The sequence below is a fragment of the Pelophylax lessonae genome, assembly GCF_965119305.1.
Source record: "Pelophylax lessonae genome assembly, chromosome: 5".
Lineage (NCBI taxonomy): Eukaryota > Metazoa > Chordata > Amphibia > Anura > Ranidae > Pelophylax > Pelophylax lessonae.
Window position 1 is genome coordinate 66,155,398 of NC_138772.1, and position 19,122 is coordinate 66,174,519.

At 42.6% G+C, this 19,122-nt stretch overlaps 1 protein-coding gene across 1 annotated transcript in view; it reads right to left on the reverse strand.

Annotated features, from left to right (window-relative positions):
• CUBN (cubilin) overlaps positions 1–19,122 on the reverse strand; it is a 439,455-nt gene that overhangs the window by 26,269 nt on the left and 394,064 nt on the right. Inside the window, exons 60-63 of the mRNA XM_082257511.1 lie at positions 18,108–18,313; positions 16,526–16,688; positions 11,528–11,727; positions 6,868–7,015 (exon numbers count right to left, since the gene is read on the reverse strand). Coding sequence (XP_082113637.1) covers positions 6,868–7,015; positions 11,528–11,727; positions 16,526–16,688; positions 18,108–18,313 — 717 coding nt within the window. The remainder of the gene's footprint in view (positions 1–6,867; positions 7,016–11,527; positions 11,728–16,525; positions 16,689–18,107; positions 18,314–19,122) is intronic.

The window sequence follows — 19,122 nt, forward strand, 5'->3', positions numbered from 1 at the left end:
TTCACACCTGGATTTGGGGATCCTCTGCCATTCCTCCTTGCAGATCCTCTCCAGTTCTGTCAGGTTGGATGGTAAACGTTGGTGGACAGCCATTTTTAGGTCTCTCCAGAGATGCTCAATTGGGTTTAAGTCAGGGCTCTGGCTGGGCCATTCAAGAACAGTCACGGAGTTGTTGTGAAGCCACTCCTTCGTTATTTTAGCTGTGTGCTTAGGGTCATTGTCTTGTTGGAAGGTAAACCTTCGGCTCAGTCTGAGGTCCAGAGCACTCTGGAGAAGGTTTTTGTCCAGGATATCCCTGTACTTGGCCGCATTCATCTTTCCCTCGATTGCAACCAGTCGTCCTGTCCCTGCAGCTGAAAAACACCCCCACAGCATGATGCTGCCACCACCATGCTTCACTGTTGGGACTGTATTGGACAGGTGATGAGCAGTGCCTGGTTTTCTCCACACATACCGCTTAGAATTAAGGCCAAAAAGTTCTATTTTGGTCTCATCACACAAGAGAATCTTATTTCTCACCATCTTGGAGTCCTTCAGGTGTTTTTTCGCAAACTCCATGCGGGCTTTCATGTGTCTTACACTGAGGAGAGGCTTCCGTCGGGCCACTCTGCCATAAAGCCCCGACTGGTGGAGGGCTGCAGTGATGGTTGACTTTCTACAACTTTCTCCCATCTCCTGACTGCATCTCTGGAGCTCAGCCACAGTGATCTTTGGGTTCTTCTTTACCTCTCTCACCAAGGCTCTTCTCCCCCGATAGCTCAGTTTGGCCGGACGGCCATCTCTAGGAAGGGTTCTGGTCGTCCCAAACGTCTTCCATTTGAGGATTATGGAGGCCACTGTGCTCTTAGGGACCTTAAGTGCAGCAGAAATCTTTTTGTAACCTTGGCCAGATCTGTGCCTTGCCACAATTCTGTCTCTGAGCTCTTCAGGCAGTTCCTTTGACCTCATGATTCTCATTTGCTCTGACATGCATTGTGATCTGGAAGGTCTTATATAGACAGGTGTGTGGCTTTCCTAATCAAGTCCAATCAGTATAATCAAACACAGCTGGACTCAAATGAAGGTGTAGAACCATCTCAAGGATGATCAGAAGAAATGGAAAGCACCTGAGTTAAATATATGAGTGTCGAAGCAAAGGGTCTGAATACTTAGGACCATGTGATATTTCAGTTTTACTTTTTTAATAAATCTGCAACAATGTCAACAATTCTGTGTTTTTCTGTCAGTATGGGGTGCTATGTGTACATTCATGAGGAAGAAGAATGAACCTAAATTATTTTAGCAAATGGCTGCAATATAACAAAGAGTGAAAAATTTAAGGGGGTCTGAATACTTTCCGTACCCACTGTATAGCACTGATTACTGCAGTAATGTCACTGGTACCCCCAAAAGTGTCAAAAATGTCAGTCAAGGGTCCGATCTGTCCGCCGCAATGTCGCAGTACCGAAAAAAAATCGCAGATCGCCGCCATTACGCGTTAAAAAAAACACCAAAAATGACAAAAATCTTTCCCTTTGTTAGTAAACGCGATAACTTTTGCGCAAACCAATCAAAATACGCTTTTTGCGATTTTTTTTACCAAACATATGTAGCATAAAACAAATTGGCCGAAAATGTTAAAAAATTTTGATTTTTACATTTTTTTTGGGGGAATTTCATATAAAAAAATGTGAAAAATATTGTTATTTTTGCAAAATTTACGCTATTTTTTGTTTATAGCGCATGATCAAAAAATCGCACAGGTGATCAAATACCACCAAAAGAAAGCTCTGTTTGTGGGAAAAAAAGGACGTCAAATTAGTTTAGGTACAGCGTTGCACGACCGCGCAATTGTCCGTTGAAATCACGCAGTAAAAAATCGCAAAAAACCCACTGGTCTTTTAGCAGCCAAATAAATGTCAATATAATGGGGGATTTTAATTATCCAGATATAGACTGGGCAGAAGGAACCACAAATTCCTCTAAGGCTCGCCATTTCCTAAATGTTTTGCAGGACAACTTCATGGGCCAGATGATGAACACACCAACGACAAACAATGCGTTACTAGACCTACTAATTACGAATAATACAGACCTGATTGTGGATGAAGAAATAAGGGGCAACTTAGGAAACAGTGACCATCGGTCAATTAGTTTTAGTTTAAATCACAGAAATGGGAAACAAAAGGATAATACAAAGATACTGAACTTCAAAAGAGCCAATTTTCCTAAACTGCGCTTTATGGTAGACGATATTAAATTGGATAGAATCCTGGGAACAAAGAACACTGGGGAAAAATGAGAGTGCTTTAAGAACATACTAAATAAAGGTATAGGCCAGTGCATTCCGACAGGGAATACGTTTAAAAAAACAAAAAGAAACCCAGGGTGGCTAAACTCCAATGTAAAAATGATTATAAACACAAAAGAAAAGGCCTTCAAGAAATACAAAGCAGAGGGGTCATTGGCAGCATTCCAGCACTAAAAAGAATGCATTAAAATGTAAGTGCACAATAAAGGCGGCTAAGATAGAACACGAAAGGCACATAGCAGAAGAGAGTAAGAAAAACCCCAAGAAATTCTTTAAGTACATAAATAGTAAGAAAGTGAGGCCAGAACATATTGGCCCCATAAAGGATAATGAAGGAAATCTGGCTATAAAGGACAGAGAAAAGGCAAAGGTTCTGAAACAATTCTTCTCCTCAGTCTTCACAAAAGATTTGGGGTGATACAGTAACCTAGACTGTAATGTTAAAGTTAATAACACGTCACAGGAACATCCTCATGGTTAACAGAAGACAGACTCAGAACTAGACTCAAAAAACTTAACATAAATAAGTCACTGGGACTAGATGGCTTACACCTGCGGGTCCTTAAGGAACTCAGCCAGGTGATAGCCAGACCATTGTTCCTAATTTTTAAGGACAGTCTACTATCGGGAATGGTACCAGCTGATTGCAGAAAAGCCAACGTGGCACCAATATTTAAAAAAGGGCCGAGATATATCCCTGGGAACTACAGGCCGGTTAGCCTAACATCGATAGTCTGCAAGCTATTGGAGGGGATGATAAGGGACTATATACAAGATTTTAGTAATAAAAATGGTATCATTAGTAGTATTCAGCATGGATTCATGAAGAATGTGTCTGGACTTTGCAAAGGCATTTGATAGAGTTCCCAACAAACGCTTACTATACAAACTAAGGTATGTAGGTACGGACTATAGGGTGAGTACCTGGATTGACAACTGGCTTCAGGTGTGAGTCCAGAGGGTGGTGAAAAATGGGGAGTACTCAAATTGGTAGAGTGTGGAAAGTGGGGTCCCCCAAGGATCTGTCCTGGGACCAATCCTGTTCAATTTATTAATAAATGATCTGGAGGATGGGATGACTAGCACAATCTCAGTATTTACAGATGATACTGAGCTATGCAGGGCAATATCTTCACAGGATGAGGAAACCTTACAAGAAGACCTGAACAAAATAATGGGTTGGGCAACTACATTGTGTGACGGTGTTCACCGTCACTGGAATTAAGGACAGATGGGTGATGGTTTGAATTGCTTCATATTTGTCAGCAAGGTTATTTGTTCCCATTTGCCATGAGGTCTCTGGACAGGAAGTACCACTCCTAATATGGTCATTCCAGGAAGTTCAATGAGGAGACGGACTGTCTGAGGTGGCTCTCCATTCACCTATTGTCGGGTGTGCTAATGAATTCACCTGCTGTCTGCTAAGGGATGTATTGACACTCAGAGTTATGTGTATTAAGGGCTCGTTAGGGAACCATTGTTCTGTGTCTGGCTATTGTGTACATTGATTGCCCCCTGGGGCTTCTGTCTCCTTGCACATGGCAGTCCTTCTGGTCAAGCTATCCGACCAATCACTGCTGACTCATTTTCAAGCCCTCATTTGCATGGCTGGAGAGGACCTTATGGGGAACTGCAGGTACTGTGCAATTGACCAATGGGAAAGCGGTTGTTGGGGGAAGGATGTTCCAAATTCTGTATAAAAGTGTGCTGTGTTCTTCCAATAAATTGTCTTCCTGTTTGAACTTACATACAGCCTGCCTGGTGTGTGTTCTAATGGATTCCGGACGGCACATAGCTGTAGTTCGGATCTCCGATCCTTGGTTGACCGAACCTTCAGATGTTTCGATCTGCAAGCTGACTCACTAGAAACAGAGGAGTGTCGGGAGAGCGGACAGAGCGAGCAAGGGTCTCGTCACACATTGCAAATGAGGTTTAATGTTGAAAAATGTAAGGTAATGCACTTGGGTGCCAGAAATACGAACACAAGTTACTCGCTAAGTGGAGAACCTCTGGGAGAATCTAAGATGGAAAAGGACCTGGGGGTCTTAGTAGACAACAAGCTCAGCAATGGCATGCAATGCCAAGCTGCTGCAAGCAAAGCCAACAGAATACTGGCATGTATAAAAAAGGGGATTTACTCCAGAGATAAAACGATTGTGCTCCCACTCTACAAGACTCTGGTCCAGCCACATCTCGAGTATGCCATCCAGTTCTGGGCACCCATCCTCAGGAAGGATGTGCTGGAACTGGAGAGTGTCCAGAGAAGGGCAACAAAGATAATTAGAGGGAATGGAGGACATCAGCTATGAGGAAAGACTACAAGCATTGAACTTATTCTCTCTGGAGAAGAGACACTTGAGAGGGGATATGATATCAATGTATAAATACCGTACTGGCGACCCTAGCATAGGGAACAAACTTTTCAGTGAAAGGGAATTTAAAAAACACATGGCCATTCACTAAAATTAGAACAGAAGCGGTTTAACCTTAAACTGCATAAAGGGTTCTTCAGTGTCAAAGCGGTAAGGATGTGGAATTCTCTTCCACAAACAGTGGTATCAACCGGGAGCATCGATAGTTTCAAAAAACTATTAGATGGGCACCTTATCGACCACAACGTATAGGGGTATACAATGTACTGTTAACTGCAAACACACATACTCATCATAGGTTGAACTGGATGGACTGATGTCTTTTTTCAACCCCCACTAACTATGTAGCTATGTAACTATTTATCAGGAGTGGTAGATAGAGTAACTTTTAGCAGGGGTTCCTTGAGACTGGAAAGTTATTTCAATGGCTCCTCTGTGTTGAAAAAGTTGAGAAAGGCTGCTTTAAATGCTAACTTCACTTTTGTGGGGAAAAAAACAGCAAATACCGAAAAAATAATATAGCGCATACCATATCAACACAAGTCATATTGTATTTTTTAATCTAAAGCTCTGTAATGTTCTGAAAATGCAATTCAATATGGCTACCTGCAGGTGTTCTATACACAGAATATGTACGGACCACACCCTAGAAACATCATTTCCTGCTTGTGTGATTGGCTCACTAAGAGACAAGTCAGAATTCAGGCACCCCCTGCAACAAAAATGTAATTTTTGGTGAGATATTTCCCATAGGAAATCAGGTCTAAAGGGATGCAGGCCCAGCAGCTTTCGTCATTAGAGCCCTGCAGATGTAGCTGCTGTCTGATAATTATGAAACCACTCCCATTAGACTCACTTTCCCACAAGGACACAGACAAACACACATGATTTCTCCACAATAACAAAAGTTTGGAATCTGCAACAAAGTTTGTTAAAATCCCTGCAATTTACAGAGATCACCCAGAGGTACACTTCAGCACTGGAAGATTTACCCCTCTTCCTGACCAGGCCATTTTTTGGTGTTACTTTAACTGACCATTACTTTAAGCGACGCTGTATCTAAATAAAATGTATGTCCTTTTTTCCCACAAATAGGGCTTTCTTTTGGTGGTACCTCTCCGTTTTTAATTTTTTTTGTGCTTTAAACAAAAAAAGACAATTTTGAAAAAAAAACAGTATTTTTTACTTTCTGCTATAAAACATATCCAAAAAAATCGACTTTCTTCATCAGTTTAGGCCAATATGTATTGTGCTTCATTGTTTGGCAAAAAAAAATCCCAGTAAGCGTATATTAATTGGTTTGCGCAAAAGATATAGCATCTACAAACTATGGTATATATATATATATATATATATATATATATATATATATATATATATATATATATATATATATATGTGGAGTTTATATATATTTTTTTACTAGTAATGGGGGCGACTTATAGCAGAACAGCGATATTGTGGACACTGACGCCTTTGCCATTTTTTTGGGAATCAGTGACACTAAAACAGTGATAAAAATATGCACTGTCACTGTACTAATGATATAAAGGATATATATGATATATATATATAATAAAGTATGGGAAGGGGTTAACATCAGGGGTGATCAAAGGATTAACTGTGTGCCTAGCCAGTGTTTGTGTACTGTGTGGGAGGTGCTTTTACTAGGGGAAGGCATGAATCCATGCCCCTCCTTTACAGGAACACAGGATCAGTGCCTTCCCTAATGACAGAACGGCAATCTGCCTTGTCTACATAGGCAGACTGCCATTCTGCCTCTGTAGCAAATGATTAGCAGGTGCCAGCAGACATCGAGTCCACTGTGCCGGCTGATAGGCTCCCACTGTGCATGATCACAGAAGGAGTGAGCTACCCGGAAGTGCAGGATCACGTACAGTATATATAGTAAAACTGCTATAGGGCCTCTCTACTAGATTGTAGGCACTAATGAGAAGGGCCCTCTGATTCCTCCTGTATTAAATTGTATTGTAACTGTACTGTCTGCCGTAATGTTGTAAAGCACTGCGCAAACTGTTGGCGCAATATAAATCCTGTATTATAATAATAATATTAAGGCAGTCGTGAAGTGATAATTGTGATTGAAGTAATACACAAATATGTTTTATAAAACATTATTGTGCTATTTTCTTATACATCTGGAAAAAAAAAACTGCTAATGAACATTTAGAAGAAGAGACTTACTAGCGACTTGATAGGTAAAGATGAGCATATTGCCAGGCGTGTATTCTTGTGACTTAAATGTAATGACAGCTGTACGTCCAAAGGAGTAAAAGTCAGGTATTTTAATAGTTTCGTTACCGCAGAATTTCTGGACTTGTCCAAAGTCACCCTACAGATAGAGAAATTGAAGAGGCACGTCAAATCTGCATAAATAAGACATGAAAACAAAGAGCATACATTCAGAGCAGTCTTCATGTATAAATAAAAGGACACATTTGCACTGCTAATAGATATGAAAAATGTCCAATGGCTGCTTTTCCAAGGGAAGGCAACAGGTAGCTATGACAGGAAAGCTACATTCAATGTTCATGCCAGTGTGCCAATATGCACCCAACCACCAACATGTACTCAGCTACTTGGTTCAATGGCTTGTATACTGTATATGCAGTGGTGTATTTTGGTTTTGTGCTGCCCTAGGCAAGACTAAAATTGGGCGCCCTCCCCCCCTTCCGACTCCTATGTAAATTTGCCCCACTCCTTCCTTTTTAACGGATGTGACTCCCTACAAAATTGAAGGACTCCAAGTCCCAGCATGAACCCCTGAAATCTAACGAGAGGGGGAGTAAGAGAAGGTGGGATAGAGAGAGGGGGTGGGTGAGGGGGGGAGAGAGAGGGGGGGAGGAGGGAGGGAGAAAGAGGGGAATGAGAGAAAGAGAGGGGGTGTGAGAGAGAAGAGGGGGTGTGAGAGAAAGGAGGGTTGGGAGAGAAAGGAGGGGTGAGAGAGAGAGAGAGGAGGGGGGTGAGAGAGAGAGAGAGGTGGGAGAGGCAGCTCTAGCAACCAGTGGCCAAAAGTGTCTCAGGTGGAGGGGGGCAGCTTTTTTGCTGCCCCCATGCAAAGTGCCGCCCTAGGCCTGGGCCTTGTTGGCCTAGGCCAAAATACAGCACTGTGTATATGGTTAATTTACTTAAGGATCCTCACCCAATAAATGGTAGTTGTGTACACTTTGATTACCCAATTATGTGCAGATGATTTAAATAAACAGGAATTTGCTTTTCACATGCTTGGAAGATTGAAGAAGGTCTTTACTCGATTTCTTGAGGGAAGATTCTCAACTCCTGTAGTAAATCTTTCCTCAGTGTTTTTCTGGCATCTGGGGTTAGAACCACCTACCAAGCATCTCATTACAGCTGTAGTGTAAGCAAGGCCTAATGCACACAGGTTTGTATTAAAGGAAACCTGTCATAAGAGAAATATGGTGGGTGCCATTGGTTATCTTTATCTGAAAATACTAAATGTCTAGCTGTTTATGGCTGCATTACTCATATGCAGCCTCATATTGCTCATACATATAGCACTCCTCCTCTCTATGTAGTCCAGGGCGACCCCCTAGAACAGGAATCTCCAAGCTACGACCCTCCAGCTGTTGCAGAACTACACGTTCCATGAGGCATTGTAAAACTCTGACATTCACAGACATGACTAGGCACGATGATAATTGTAGTTCCTAAACAACTGGAAAGCCATAGAAGGTGCGACAGGCTAGCACTCAACTTTTCAGGTTGTAGTCCTTGGCTTATGGTGGGATAACAATGAAAGATCGGCGTCAGTAACTTTAATCCTTCCCAAAGGACACTCCACCTGAAGACAGGGTCCTTCGCTTACATTTAGAGCAAACATGCAGCATAACCAGTCAGAGTGAAAACCAAAATCTATACTCTATATTTTATAAGTTCGCCCCTTGGCCTGTTGTTAACATATTTGGCCAATCCTATGAACTTGAGGTGTATGACATCACACGAGCCCTGAAATGTAAGGAAAGCTCTGCCTTCTCTGCTGTCACTTTAAGCAAAGTAGCAAAGTGCCCCCCCAGAGGCATAACTAGAACCTTCAGGGCCCCAGTGCAAGAAACCATAAAGGGCCCCCCGGACCCCTGGCCGGAGCCCTTCCCTTCAAGCCTGGGGCTCTTCCCACTGATCCCGGGGCCCTTTACTCTTGTAATGGGGCCCTTTATCATGGTCCTGCAGCAGGACTCTTTCACAAGTTCTGCAGTGGGCCCCCTTTCCTGCCATCTTGGTGACTCCCCACAGTGGTGGAATGCCAGGGCTCTGTTGCAAGTGTGACCTTTGCGATCCTGGAAGTTCACCCACTAGTGTCAGTAGTTTTTATTTTTTGGTATTTTAATTGTATTATTTTTTATCATTTTATTTATTTTTTTACAATGTCACTGACTATGACTCTGTCCATTCAGAAAAGGAAGGAGCTGGTAAATTACATATTTACCGACCCCTTCCTGGTTCTCTATTGTGACACATCCCCTGCAGCAGCCGGCAGGAGAGGGGAGGGAGAATAGTGGGGCGGGGGGGGGGGACCAGGGGAGCACACAGGGGCCCAGAGACAGCAGAACAGAAGTGAACTGGATAGGAGGAGTGGCGGGGGCAGCATACAGAGGAACCAATCTCCTCCATTTTCCTCCTGTGGCTACAGAAGGAAAAAGGAGGACAGTGATTTCTCTACATGCTGCCCCCGCCGCCCCTCCTATTCAGGTGTACAGAGGAGCTGCATGGGCCCCCTGGAGCATAGGGCCCGGTTGCAATTGCAACCCCTGCAACCCCTGTAGTTACGCCCCTGCCCCTTCCCCCTCTCAGCATTCAACTAACATGCTGAAATGAGGGAGAATTTAATTCTGATCTGATATTAACGAGATGCCTGGTTATCAGCACCTGGACAGAGTGTGTGCTGATGGACCCTGAAGTCAACCCCACTACAAAAACACGTTGATAAGTAGATGAGGACCCTAACACCTCCACCTACAGGTTATATGATACACTGTACAAGAGAAAGGTGCTTCTGTTGTGGTCATATTGGTGTCCATGTCTATACATCAGCAGTATTTGAACATATATAATTTTAATATTCTGTATACGCAGTGGTGTTTTTTTTATTACCTATTGTAAAAAAAGATTGTTATATTTTTATAGGCGATTGTGTCTGTCTAATGTTGGTGCCATTAAAGTTCATATATTGGCAGGAAATGATACTGCAAGTTTCTATTGGTTCAAAATAATTTAGGATGTGGCACGTGGCGGTTCCTTTTTTGCTTTCACCTGTTCGTCAGTTGTGCTGCTGTCAGGAAAGGGCTCATCTGCTGGTGGGACTGTGGCTCCCAGATCCATAGGCTGCAGTTCCAGTGTCCACCAGCGGGTGTCTCTCAGCAGCCAGAAGATCATCTCATGTAATGTCATCACCTGATGCTTGTTGCAGGATGTGTATTTAAACCCTGTGCATGCTCTTCATTCCTGCCTTGGTGTTGTCTCCATGTGCCCCTGACCTGCGATCCTGTATCTGGACCCTGATCCTGACCCTGCAGCCTCATCCCTTCCCAACTGCTCTCTCCATCTCCTGTTACCCTCTCCCCGTCCTGTGTTGCTCCCAGCTCCCTCTGTTTGATCTCCTGTGTATGACCTTGGCTTTGTTTCCGTTACGCTTTGCATTCCCTATTTTCTGTATATATTTGGTTTAGTGCCGGTTCACACTACCGCGGCACGACTTCGGGGGCGACCTGTGAAGTCGTGTGCACCGCGACTTCGGCACAACTTGCACGGACTTCATATAATGAATGTCAATGCAAGTCGCTCCGATGTCGCCCGAAGTAGTACAGGAACTACTTTCTAAGTCTGAGCAACTTGAGTCGCTCCTATTAGAACGGTTTCCGTAGCACTGCATGGACCGCGACTTGTCAGGCTGACCAGTCGCCTGACAAGTCGCGGTAGTGTGAATGGGCTCTTAGGCAGTTGTTCATTGTGTGTCACTATTTGTTTGTTTTACTCAGTTTGGCATTTTGAAGGTGCGTTTACATTTATGTTGTTCACTTATTTTTTAAATAAATTTTATTCGGTATTTATGTCTAATATTCTCTGTGGCAGTCCACACATTTCTGGTGACACCAGCAGCTGCCAGACAAGGCTGTGGTGTGTTATGTGGCATTGCAATGTAAATCTTACAACTGGATGGACAAGTACAAATCCTTTGGTTGGCAAACCAGCTCTCAAATACTGTACGTGTTTCACGGTTTGCCTACAGCACAGCTTTAAAGTGATTTGTTTTGCAATTGCACCTAATTAGAATATTTGATGTAGCACCAAGTCCCCATTCACACTAGCGCGACTTGTCAGGCGACTTGGTCGCCTGACAAGTCGTGGTGGGTCGCCTGCCATAGATTAGCACAGGAGCCGTTCTAATAGGAGCGACACAAGTCGCTCCGACTTAGAAAAAGGGTCCTGTACTACTTTGGGGTGACCTGGAGGCGACCTGCATTGACTTCAATTATATGAAGTCCGTGCATGTTGCGCCGAGGTCGCCCCCAGCAAGTAGCATCGCCCCTGTGTGAACGGGGTCTGAAACCACAAATCTGATCTCACCTTCTTTGATTTTGGATTATCTTTATCTGTTTTATTCCTCATTAGTCAGTATCTAATGTCTCTACCCAAATCATACACCATGACTATTATGGGAGTGCCCTGGAGAAATTCACACAGACAATGAAAAAACATGCAAACTCCATGCAGAAAGCATCCCAAGTGGGCACCGGGCACCCAGGACATCAGCAGTTCAAAGAAAGTGTGGAATGACCACATCATACTTGTAGTTTTGTTTTCATAAAAAAAGAAGAAACTGAAGTACCACAGGTAAGTCTGAGATCTCCAGATAATTCTCAGAACAGTCCAGACCAGGCGGGAGGTTAAAGTTCTGAATTGTCAGCTTTACGCTCTCCTGTGGTGGAGAATCGATGGTCCAGACACAAGATGTGAATGGCGGATAGGACTCTGGGGATGTCATTGTTGTTACGGCAGATGTTGCGTTATAGATGCCTCCACATAGTACTGTGAAAGAAACAAAATAATTCATTTTGATATCACAGACATACTCTACAGCCAGAGGAGGACATACAACGTAATACTGCTACCACAGGCACACCTTCATAATGAAGGGTCAAAAACCAGTTTATCTATCTATACATTTTGGTACTGTGGGACAAAAACAGGGAAAAGACTCACAAACATACAATCTTCAGGCAGGTTGTCTCCTTGGTGAGAGCCATGGCCGGCCAATACTAATAACCATTGACTTCAAGAGCTAGGTGGCCATTAGGAATTAGAACAATTATCTTCCTGTAATGTGATATTAGAGTAAACCTGTTCGCTGTTTTAAAGTTTTAGAAGTAAAGGTCTCATCTCAGAACAGGCATCGTAACGGGATTTTATTTTGTTAACTGTGACGAAAGACCTGGCAGCCCACCTCATAAAAATTTTGAGTTTCAGACATGGTGCCCAGAAAGCTAGAACATAGAATTCCAGACGGTTGGATATATCCAGTCATATACAAGGAGAGGAGATTAAGGGGGAATATGATCAACATATACTGTATATTGATGGACTTTATTTATAAGACTATTTCCACTATATTTATTTATTTATTCATCTAACTTATATAAATTGGATATGATACACTGTTCACCTTTATCACCTTAATGCACCACGTTTTTATGCTATTTATTCACTATTTTATTATTCATCATTATTGTTTGGAGTCACATATATCTCCACAGGGTCTGTGTGACACTCTTGAATACTTGTCTATTTTACCGCATTGGAATATTTATATTTACTAGCACATTTTATTTATTTATTTACTTTTTCTTCATTTAATTACCAGCACGCTGGCACGTTAGTAGACACATCTTTTGTATGGATTAGCGCAGCCTCAATTTGTATTGTTCATATGATCAACATGTATAAATATATAAGTAGTCCATATAGTTAACTTGGTGTAGAGTTATTCATTTTAGGGTGATCTCAGAGGACAAGGAGGCATTCTTTACATCCAGAGGTAAAGAGATTTAACCTCCAAATATGCAAAGGCTTTTTTTACAGTAAGAGCAGTGAAAATGTGGAAAAGATTCCCTCAAGAGCTGGTTCTGGCCAGCTCAGAAGAGTTTTTTTTTTAAAAGGTCTGGATTTGTTTCTAAATGCACAGAATATAACTAGATACTAATGTTTATAGATAAAGTTGATCCAGGGAATTTTCGATTGCGTCTTGGGGATCAGGAATAATTTTTTTCCCCCCACTGGAGCAAATTGGGTCATGCTTTATGTAGGTTTTTTTTGCCTTCGATTTGTGTGTTTTGTTTGTATTTTTTTTGTTTTTTTCTTTTGTCTGTAGATTTAGACCCCGTTCACACTGGGGTGACGCTACTTGCCGGGGCGACTTTACAGGTCGCGGTGCGTAGCCCGCACCGCGACCTCGGAGCGGCCGGCACGGACTTGATATCATTGAAGTCAATGCAGGTCGCTCCAGGTCGCCCCAAAGAAGCTCCGGACCCTTTTTCTAAGTCGGAGCGACTTGTGTCGCTCCTATTAGAACGGGTCCACAGCTTCTCTATGGCAGGCGACCTGTCAGGCGACCAGGTCGCCCCAGTGTGAACGGGGTCTAAACTGGATGGACCTGTGTCTTTTGTTTTCAACAAAATTAGCTACAGTGCCTTGAAAAAGTATTAATAGCCCTTGAAATTTTCCACATTTTGTCATGTTACAACCAAAAACATGGATTTTATGTGATAGACCAACACAAGGTATCACATAATTGTGAAGCGGAAGGAAAATGCTAAATGGTTTTAATTTTTTTTTACAAATAAATACAGTATGTGAAAAGTGTGGCATGCATTTCAGCCCCCTTTGCTCTGATACCCCTAACTAAAATCTAGTGGAACCAATTCCCTTAGAAATCACCTAATTAGTAAATAGAGTTCACATGTGTGTAATTTAATCTCAGTATAAATACAGCTGTTCTGTGAAGCCCTCAGAGGTTTGTTAGAGAACCTTAGTGAACAAACGGCATCTTGAAGGCCAAGGAACACACCAGGTCAGGGATAAAGTTGTGGAGCAATTTAAAGCAGGGTTAGGTTATAAGAAAATATCCAAAGCTTTGAATATCTCGCGGAGCATCCAAAAATAGAAAGAGTATGACACAACTGCAAACCTATCAAGACATGGCCGTCCACCTAAACTGACAGGCCAGGCAAGGAGAGCATTAATCAGAGAAGCAGCCAAGAGGCCCATGGTAACTCAGGAGGAGCTGCAGAGATCCACAGCTCAGGTGGAAGAATCTGTCCACAGGACAACTATTAGTCGTCCACTCCACAAATCTGGCTTTTATGGAAGAGTGGAAGAAGAAAGCCGTTGTTGAAAGAAAGCCATAAGAAGTCCCGTGTGTAGTTTGCGAGAAGCAATGTGGGGGACACAGCAAACATGTGGAAGAAGGTGCTATAGTCAGATAAGACCAAAATTTTACTTTTTAGCCTAAAAGTAAAACGCTGTGTGGCTGAAAAATAACACTGCACATCACTGCACAGCGAAATAATTCAGGAACAGAAGAGAATTTGGAAGAGGCTAGAAAGGTAATGGTAGGTACTAAAGAGACTAGCGTTAGGATTGCACTATACAGGGGGGCCTTGATGAGGAAGTGTATGCATTAGGATAAAAAGTCTGTGTGCAGCAGGTCACCTCAGCCCCCCTAATACTTCCCTGAGCCCCCTCTCTATCCAGCGATGTCTACGAGTGCCTCAGACGTCCGGGCCTCTTTCTCCTGATTGGCTCCCACTGCTGTCAATCAAAGAAGCCAATCAGAAGATAGAGGGGGCGGTACAGAACGGCAGCTCCATGTCTAAATGGATACACGGAGCTGCAGCTCGGCTCGGGTACCCCCATAGCAAGCTGCTTGCTGTGGGGGCCCTCAACAGGAGGAAGGGGCCAGGAGCTTTAGCCAAAGACCTGAGAAGATGAAGATCCCGGCTGTCCTGTGCAAAACCAACTGCACAGAGCAGGTAAGTATAATATGTTTGTTATTTTAATAGAAAAAAAAAATGAGACTTTACAATCACTTTAATGCAAATTGTTAGACAGTGTCACTTTTTTTTTGTTTGCTGGCTAGCTAGTAACGCCTTATGCACACAGGGCATTTACCCAGCTCCTCTGAAAGGCCTTTTCTCCTGGCAGGAGAAAAGCTGCTTGAAAAATGCACCTAAGCCAGGTTTTGAAAACATGTTTAGGTGGATATAAGCGCATCAAGCGTTTGATTGTCATTAATTTTATTGGCCAGAATATTAATTTCTGGTGGCCACTGGAATGATAAAACGCTTGAATGTTAACCACTTGCTGTCTGCTCACTAGAGCACTACTGCGGCAAAGTGGCTCGATAACGTCTGGCGACGTAGTACTACGTCACCAGACACTCCCCTTTCTGCCGCCGGTGGCACGCTCCCGCTGTATTCATTCACAACGGGAGTCGGGCCAGGGGAGGAGTGGCGGCGATCGCCGCTGCTCTTCCCCGATCATCGGGGAATCGAGTGTGGAGATCCGCCCGCTTGTGTAAACACAAGCGGGCGGATCTCCTAAGTGACAGGCAGGGTCAGATTGCAGGGTTCAGCATAGCTGAACCTGAGATCTGTCCCTGTGTCACTCAGTCACCTCCCCCCACACACGTTAGTAAGCACCAGGCATACATTAACCCCTCCCTCTCCAATAAAATTAACCCCTTTCCTGCCAGTGTCATTTTTACAGTAACAGTGCATATTTATAGCACTGATTACTGCAGTAATGTCACTGGTACCCCCAAAAGTTTCAAAAATGTCAGTCAAGGGTCCGATCTGTCCGCCGCAATGTTGCAGTCCCGCAAAAAAAAAAAAACGCAGATCACCGGCATTACTCGTTAAAAAAAAAAACACCAAAAATGACAGAAATCTTTCCCTTAGTTAGTAAACGCAAAAACTTTTGTGTAAACCAATCTAAATACGCTTATTGTGATTTTTTTTTACCAAACATAGGTAGCAGAAAACAAATTGGCCAAAAATTTAAAAAAATATTTGATTTTTACATTTTTTTTGGGGGGGAATTTCATATAAAAAAATGTGAATAATATTGTTATTTTTTCAAAATTTACGCTCTTTTTTTGTTTATAGTGCAAAAAGTAAAAATCACACAGGTGATCAAATACCACCAAAAGAAAGCTCTGTTTGTGGGAAAAAAAGGACGTAAATTTAGTTTGGGTACGGCGTCGCACGACTGCGCAATTGTCAGTTAAAGTCGCACAGTGCCGAATCGCAAAAAGTGGCCTGGACGTAAGACAGCAAAATCCTCCGGTGGTAAAGTGGTTAAATGCACCTAAACGCTAAGCGCATTTAGACTTTTTGTAGGCGGGTTCAGTGTTTTTTCTGCCCAAACGCTCCTCTCCGGAATGCAAAAACGATGTTTTGTTTTTTAATCGCTCCTCTTCTAATACGCCTGTAAACACCTATGTGTGCATGGACACATATGACTAACATGGAGGCGCATTTAGAGACAGGAAAAAAAGTAAATATCTGTAAAAGCGCTGTTTTTTATGCCCAGTGTGCATGAGGGCCTTAGTGTGCTTGGAAATGCACTTTGTTTTCTTTGCAATGATAGGTACTATGTAGTATCTGCTCTTGGGTGGAACTTTTCTTTTAAAAGTTTAAACTAACTGGAAGGTTCACTGTTAAGTCCAAACTAAATAAATATTTCACTTATAAGTGGATGCTTTAGGCCTAAATCACTCTATGGCAACTTTCACACAGGCTCACTCGTCAGTGGTTTTAGTACTACTTACAATCAGTAATCTCATACGTGGCATTGAATCCTGCCTGTTCCACTGAGGAATCGCTGAAGAACCAGACTGTCAGGAAGTTGCTGGTAGAAGTGAAATTTGCAGGCATGTTACTGCCACAGAATGTACCTTGTAGGTTGCTGTTTGTGCTACCACCATCAAAGATCTAAGAGAAACAACACTATTATTAGAACAAATATTACAGAAAACAAAATCCTTGGCCACAAAAGTGAAAAAAATTAGTAAGCCCCGTTTGCATTGAAAATGGCAAACTAACCTAAAGGCCCAAGGGAATTGCTATTTTGACATAGTAGTTGGGCTTTTGCGATAAAATAATGCTGAAGGGTATAAGGGTAATATTAATGCTTTCAGCTGGGTCACCCATGCCAGTAAAATATCCACAGCAATGGTCTAGATCAGTGGTCTTCAAACTGTGGCACTTTGCTTGTTCCAAGCCTTGGGGCACTCTTCCTCCCACGTTTACATGAGACTATTTCTCGCACTGACACCAACAAAATGGAGGATAATTCCTGCTACTGATACCAATGAAGGGGCACTATTCCTCCCACTGACACCAACAATGGGGAATAATTCCTGCTACTGATACCAATGAAGGGGCACTATTCCTCCCACTGACACCAACAATGGGGGATCATTTCTGCTTCTGATACCAATGAAGGGGCACTATTCCTCCCACTGACACCAACAATGGGGAATAATTCCTGCTACAGATACCAATGAAGGGGCACTATTCCTCCCACTGACACCAACAATGGGGGATCATTTCTGCTTCTGATACCAATGAAGGGGCACTATTCCTCCCACTGACACCAACAATGGGGAATAATTCCTGCTACAGATACCAATGAAGGGGCACTATTCCTCCCACTGACACCAACAATGGGGAATAATTCCTGCTACTGATACCAATGAAGGGGCACTAATCCTCCCACTGACACCAACAATGGGGGATGATTTCTGCTAATGATACCAATGAAGGGGCACTATTTCTCCCATTGACACCAACAATGGGGGATAATTCCCGCTACTGATACCAATGAAGGGGCACTATTCTTTCCACTGACACCAACAATGGGGGATAATTTCTGCTACTGATACCAATGAAGAAGCACTATTTCTCCCACTGACACATACTGTGGGGGATAATTTCTGCTACTGATACCAATGAAAGGGTACTATTCCTCCCATGTATACCAATGGTGGAGCACTAATCCCCCAACTAATACTAATGAAGGGGCACTATCCCTTCCCCTACTGACCACAGGTGCTATGTAATTATTTTACTCCCACTCACTGCCAAGCCTGAGGCATTACTTACACTGATCACTGATCCCAGGACACTTTCTACTTCCACTGACCACAATCTTGCTTGCAAAATGCATTAAACATGGCACATTAAATACTGGCTGATTGTGTTTTTTTTTTTTTTTTTCTGTAATTTCTTTCAAGTGTGATTTAGATAAATCTGGGAAAAATATCAGCAAATCTGTTTTACTCATCTCTGCTCAGAATCCACGGAGAACGCACTGATAGTAGAATGGATATAGGAGGTTTGTCTTCTTACCTTGACAAAGTCATATATGCATCCTCTCGAGACCTCTGATTCCAGTTGGAACCCAGTAAATTTCAGCTTTATCTGTTTGTTTACAGAAGCTGCGATAGTCCAAACACAGTTCAGGTTCTTGTCATATTTCCCATCATTATTGGAGTCTGGAGATCCTAAATGGCCAGTGGTATTAGTCAAATAACCACCACATCCATGCTGAGGTCCTAATAAAGGAAAAAGAAAATATAGATCTTGGCTGACTTTAAAATAACTGGCATGAGTTTAAAAGCGTGTTTTAGTTTTTGCTCTAAATTGGCAAAATGACAGGTTCACTTGATAGAAATAACCCCATAGATCGTCACCTACCTGAACTGCACTGCTTTGTTCCTCCATTGGAGCCAAGAATTTAAATCCTGTGTAGTGTTAGAGTTTACACATGGTTTATTTCTGCAATTTGTTGGGCATTGCATCCTGGGAGAAGATTACATGCTCCTCTACACCCAGGAAAACCAAGGATTTACCAAGGAGACTGATATAACAGCACAGATTGTGGGGTGCATGGTGAATGTGAGCAGTCCTTTGGTGGTGGAAGGAGTACCTTTAGGACTGCAACTCTCTAAACCAAAATCATCTCAGGATAATAATTATACAAACCATATTTACAGTATGTCCATCTACACTATCTATCTACATTATGTCCATTTGTAGGAGTGACCAAGAATTTCTTCTTCCTTAGTCACCTCTCCTTCCACAACCTAGTGATTGGATAGCATGCAGCAGCACATTGATGAAGTCATCCTTAAGCTCTAACCTCCTGTAGGCACTTTTACTATGTGACTGACAGCACTGTGGCAATCCTCATTGCATTGATTGGTTCTAGATGCTGCCCACCCTCTCCTAATCTATCAACAGATAAATAGCTTGATTAAAGTATGATTTTTATTTTCATTTTAAACCCAATATGGTAAATTATCATAGGTGTGAGCAGCCTATTGCATTGGGGTGTGCACTCCAAAGCTCAAACACAGGGCAA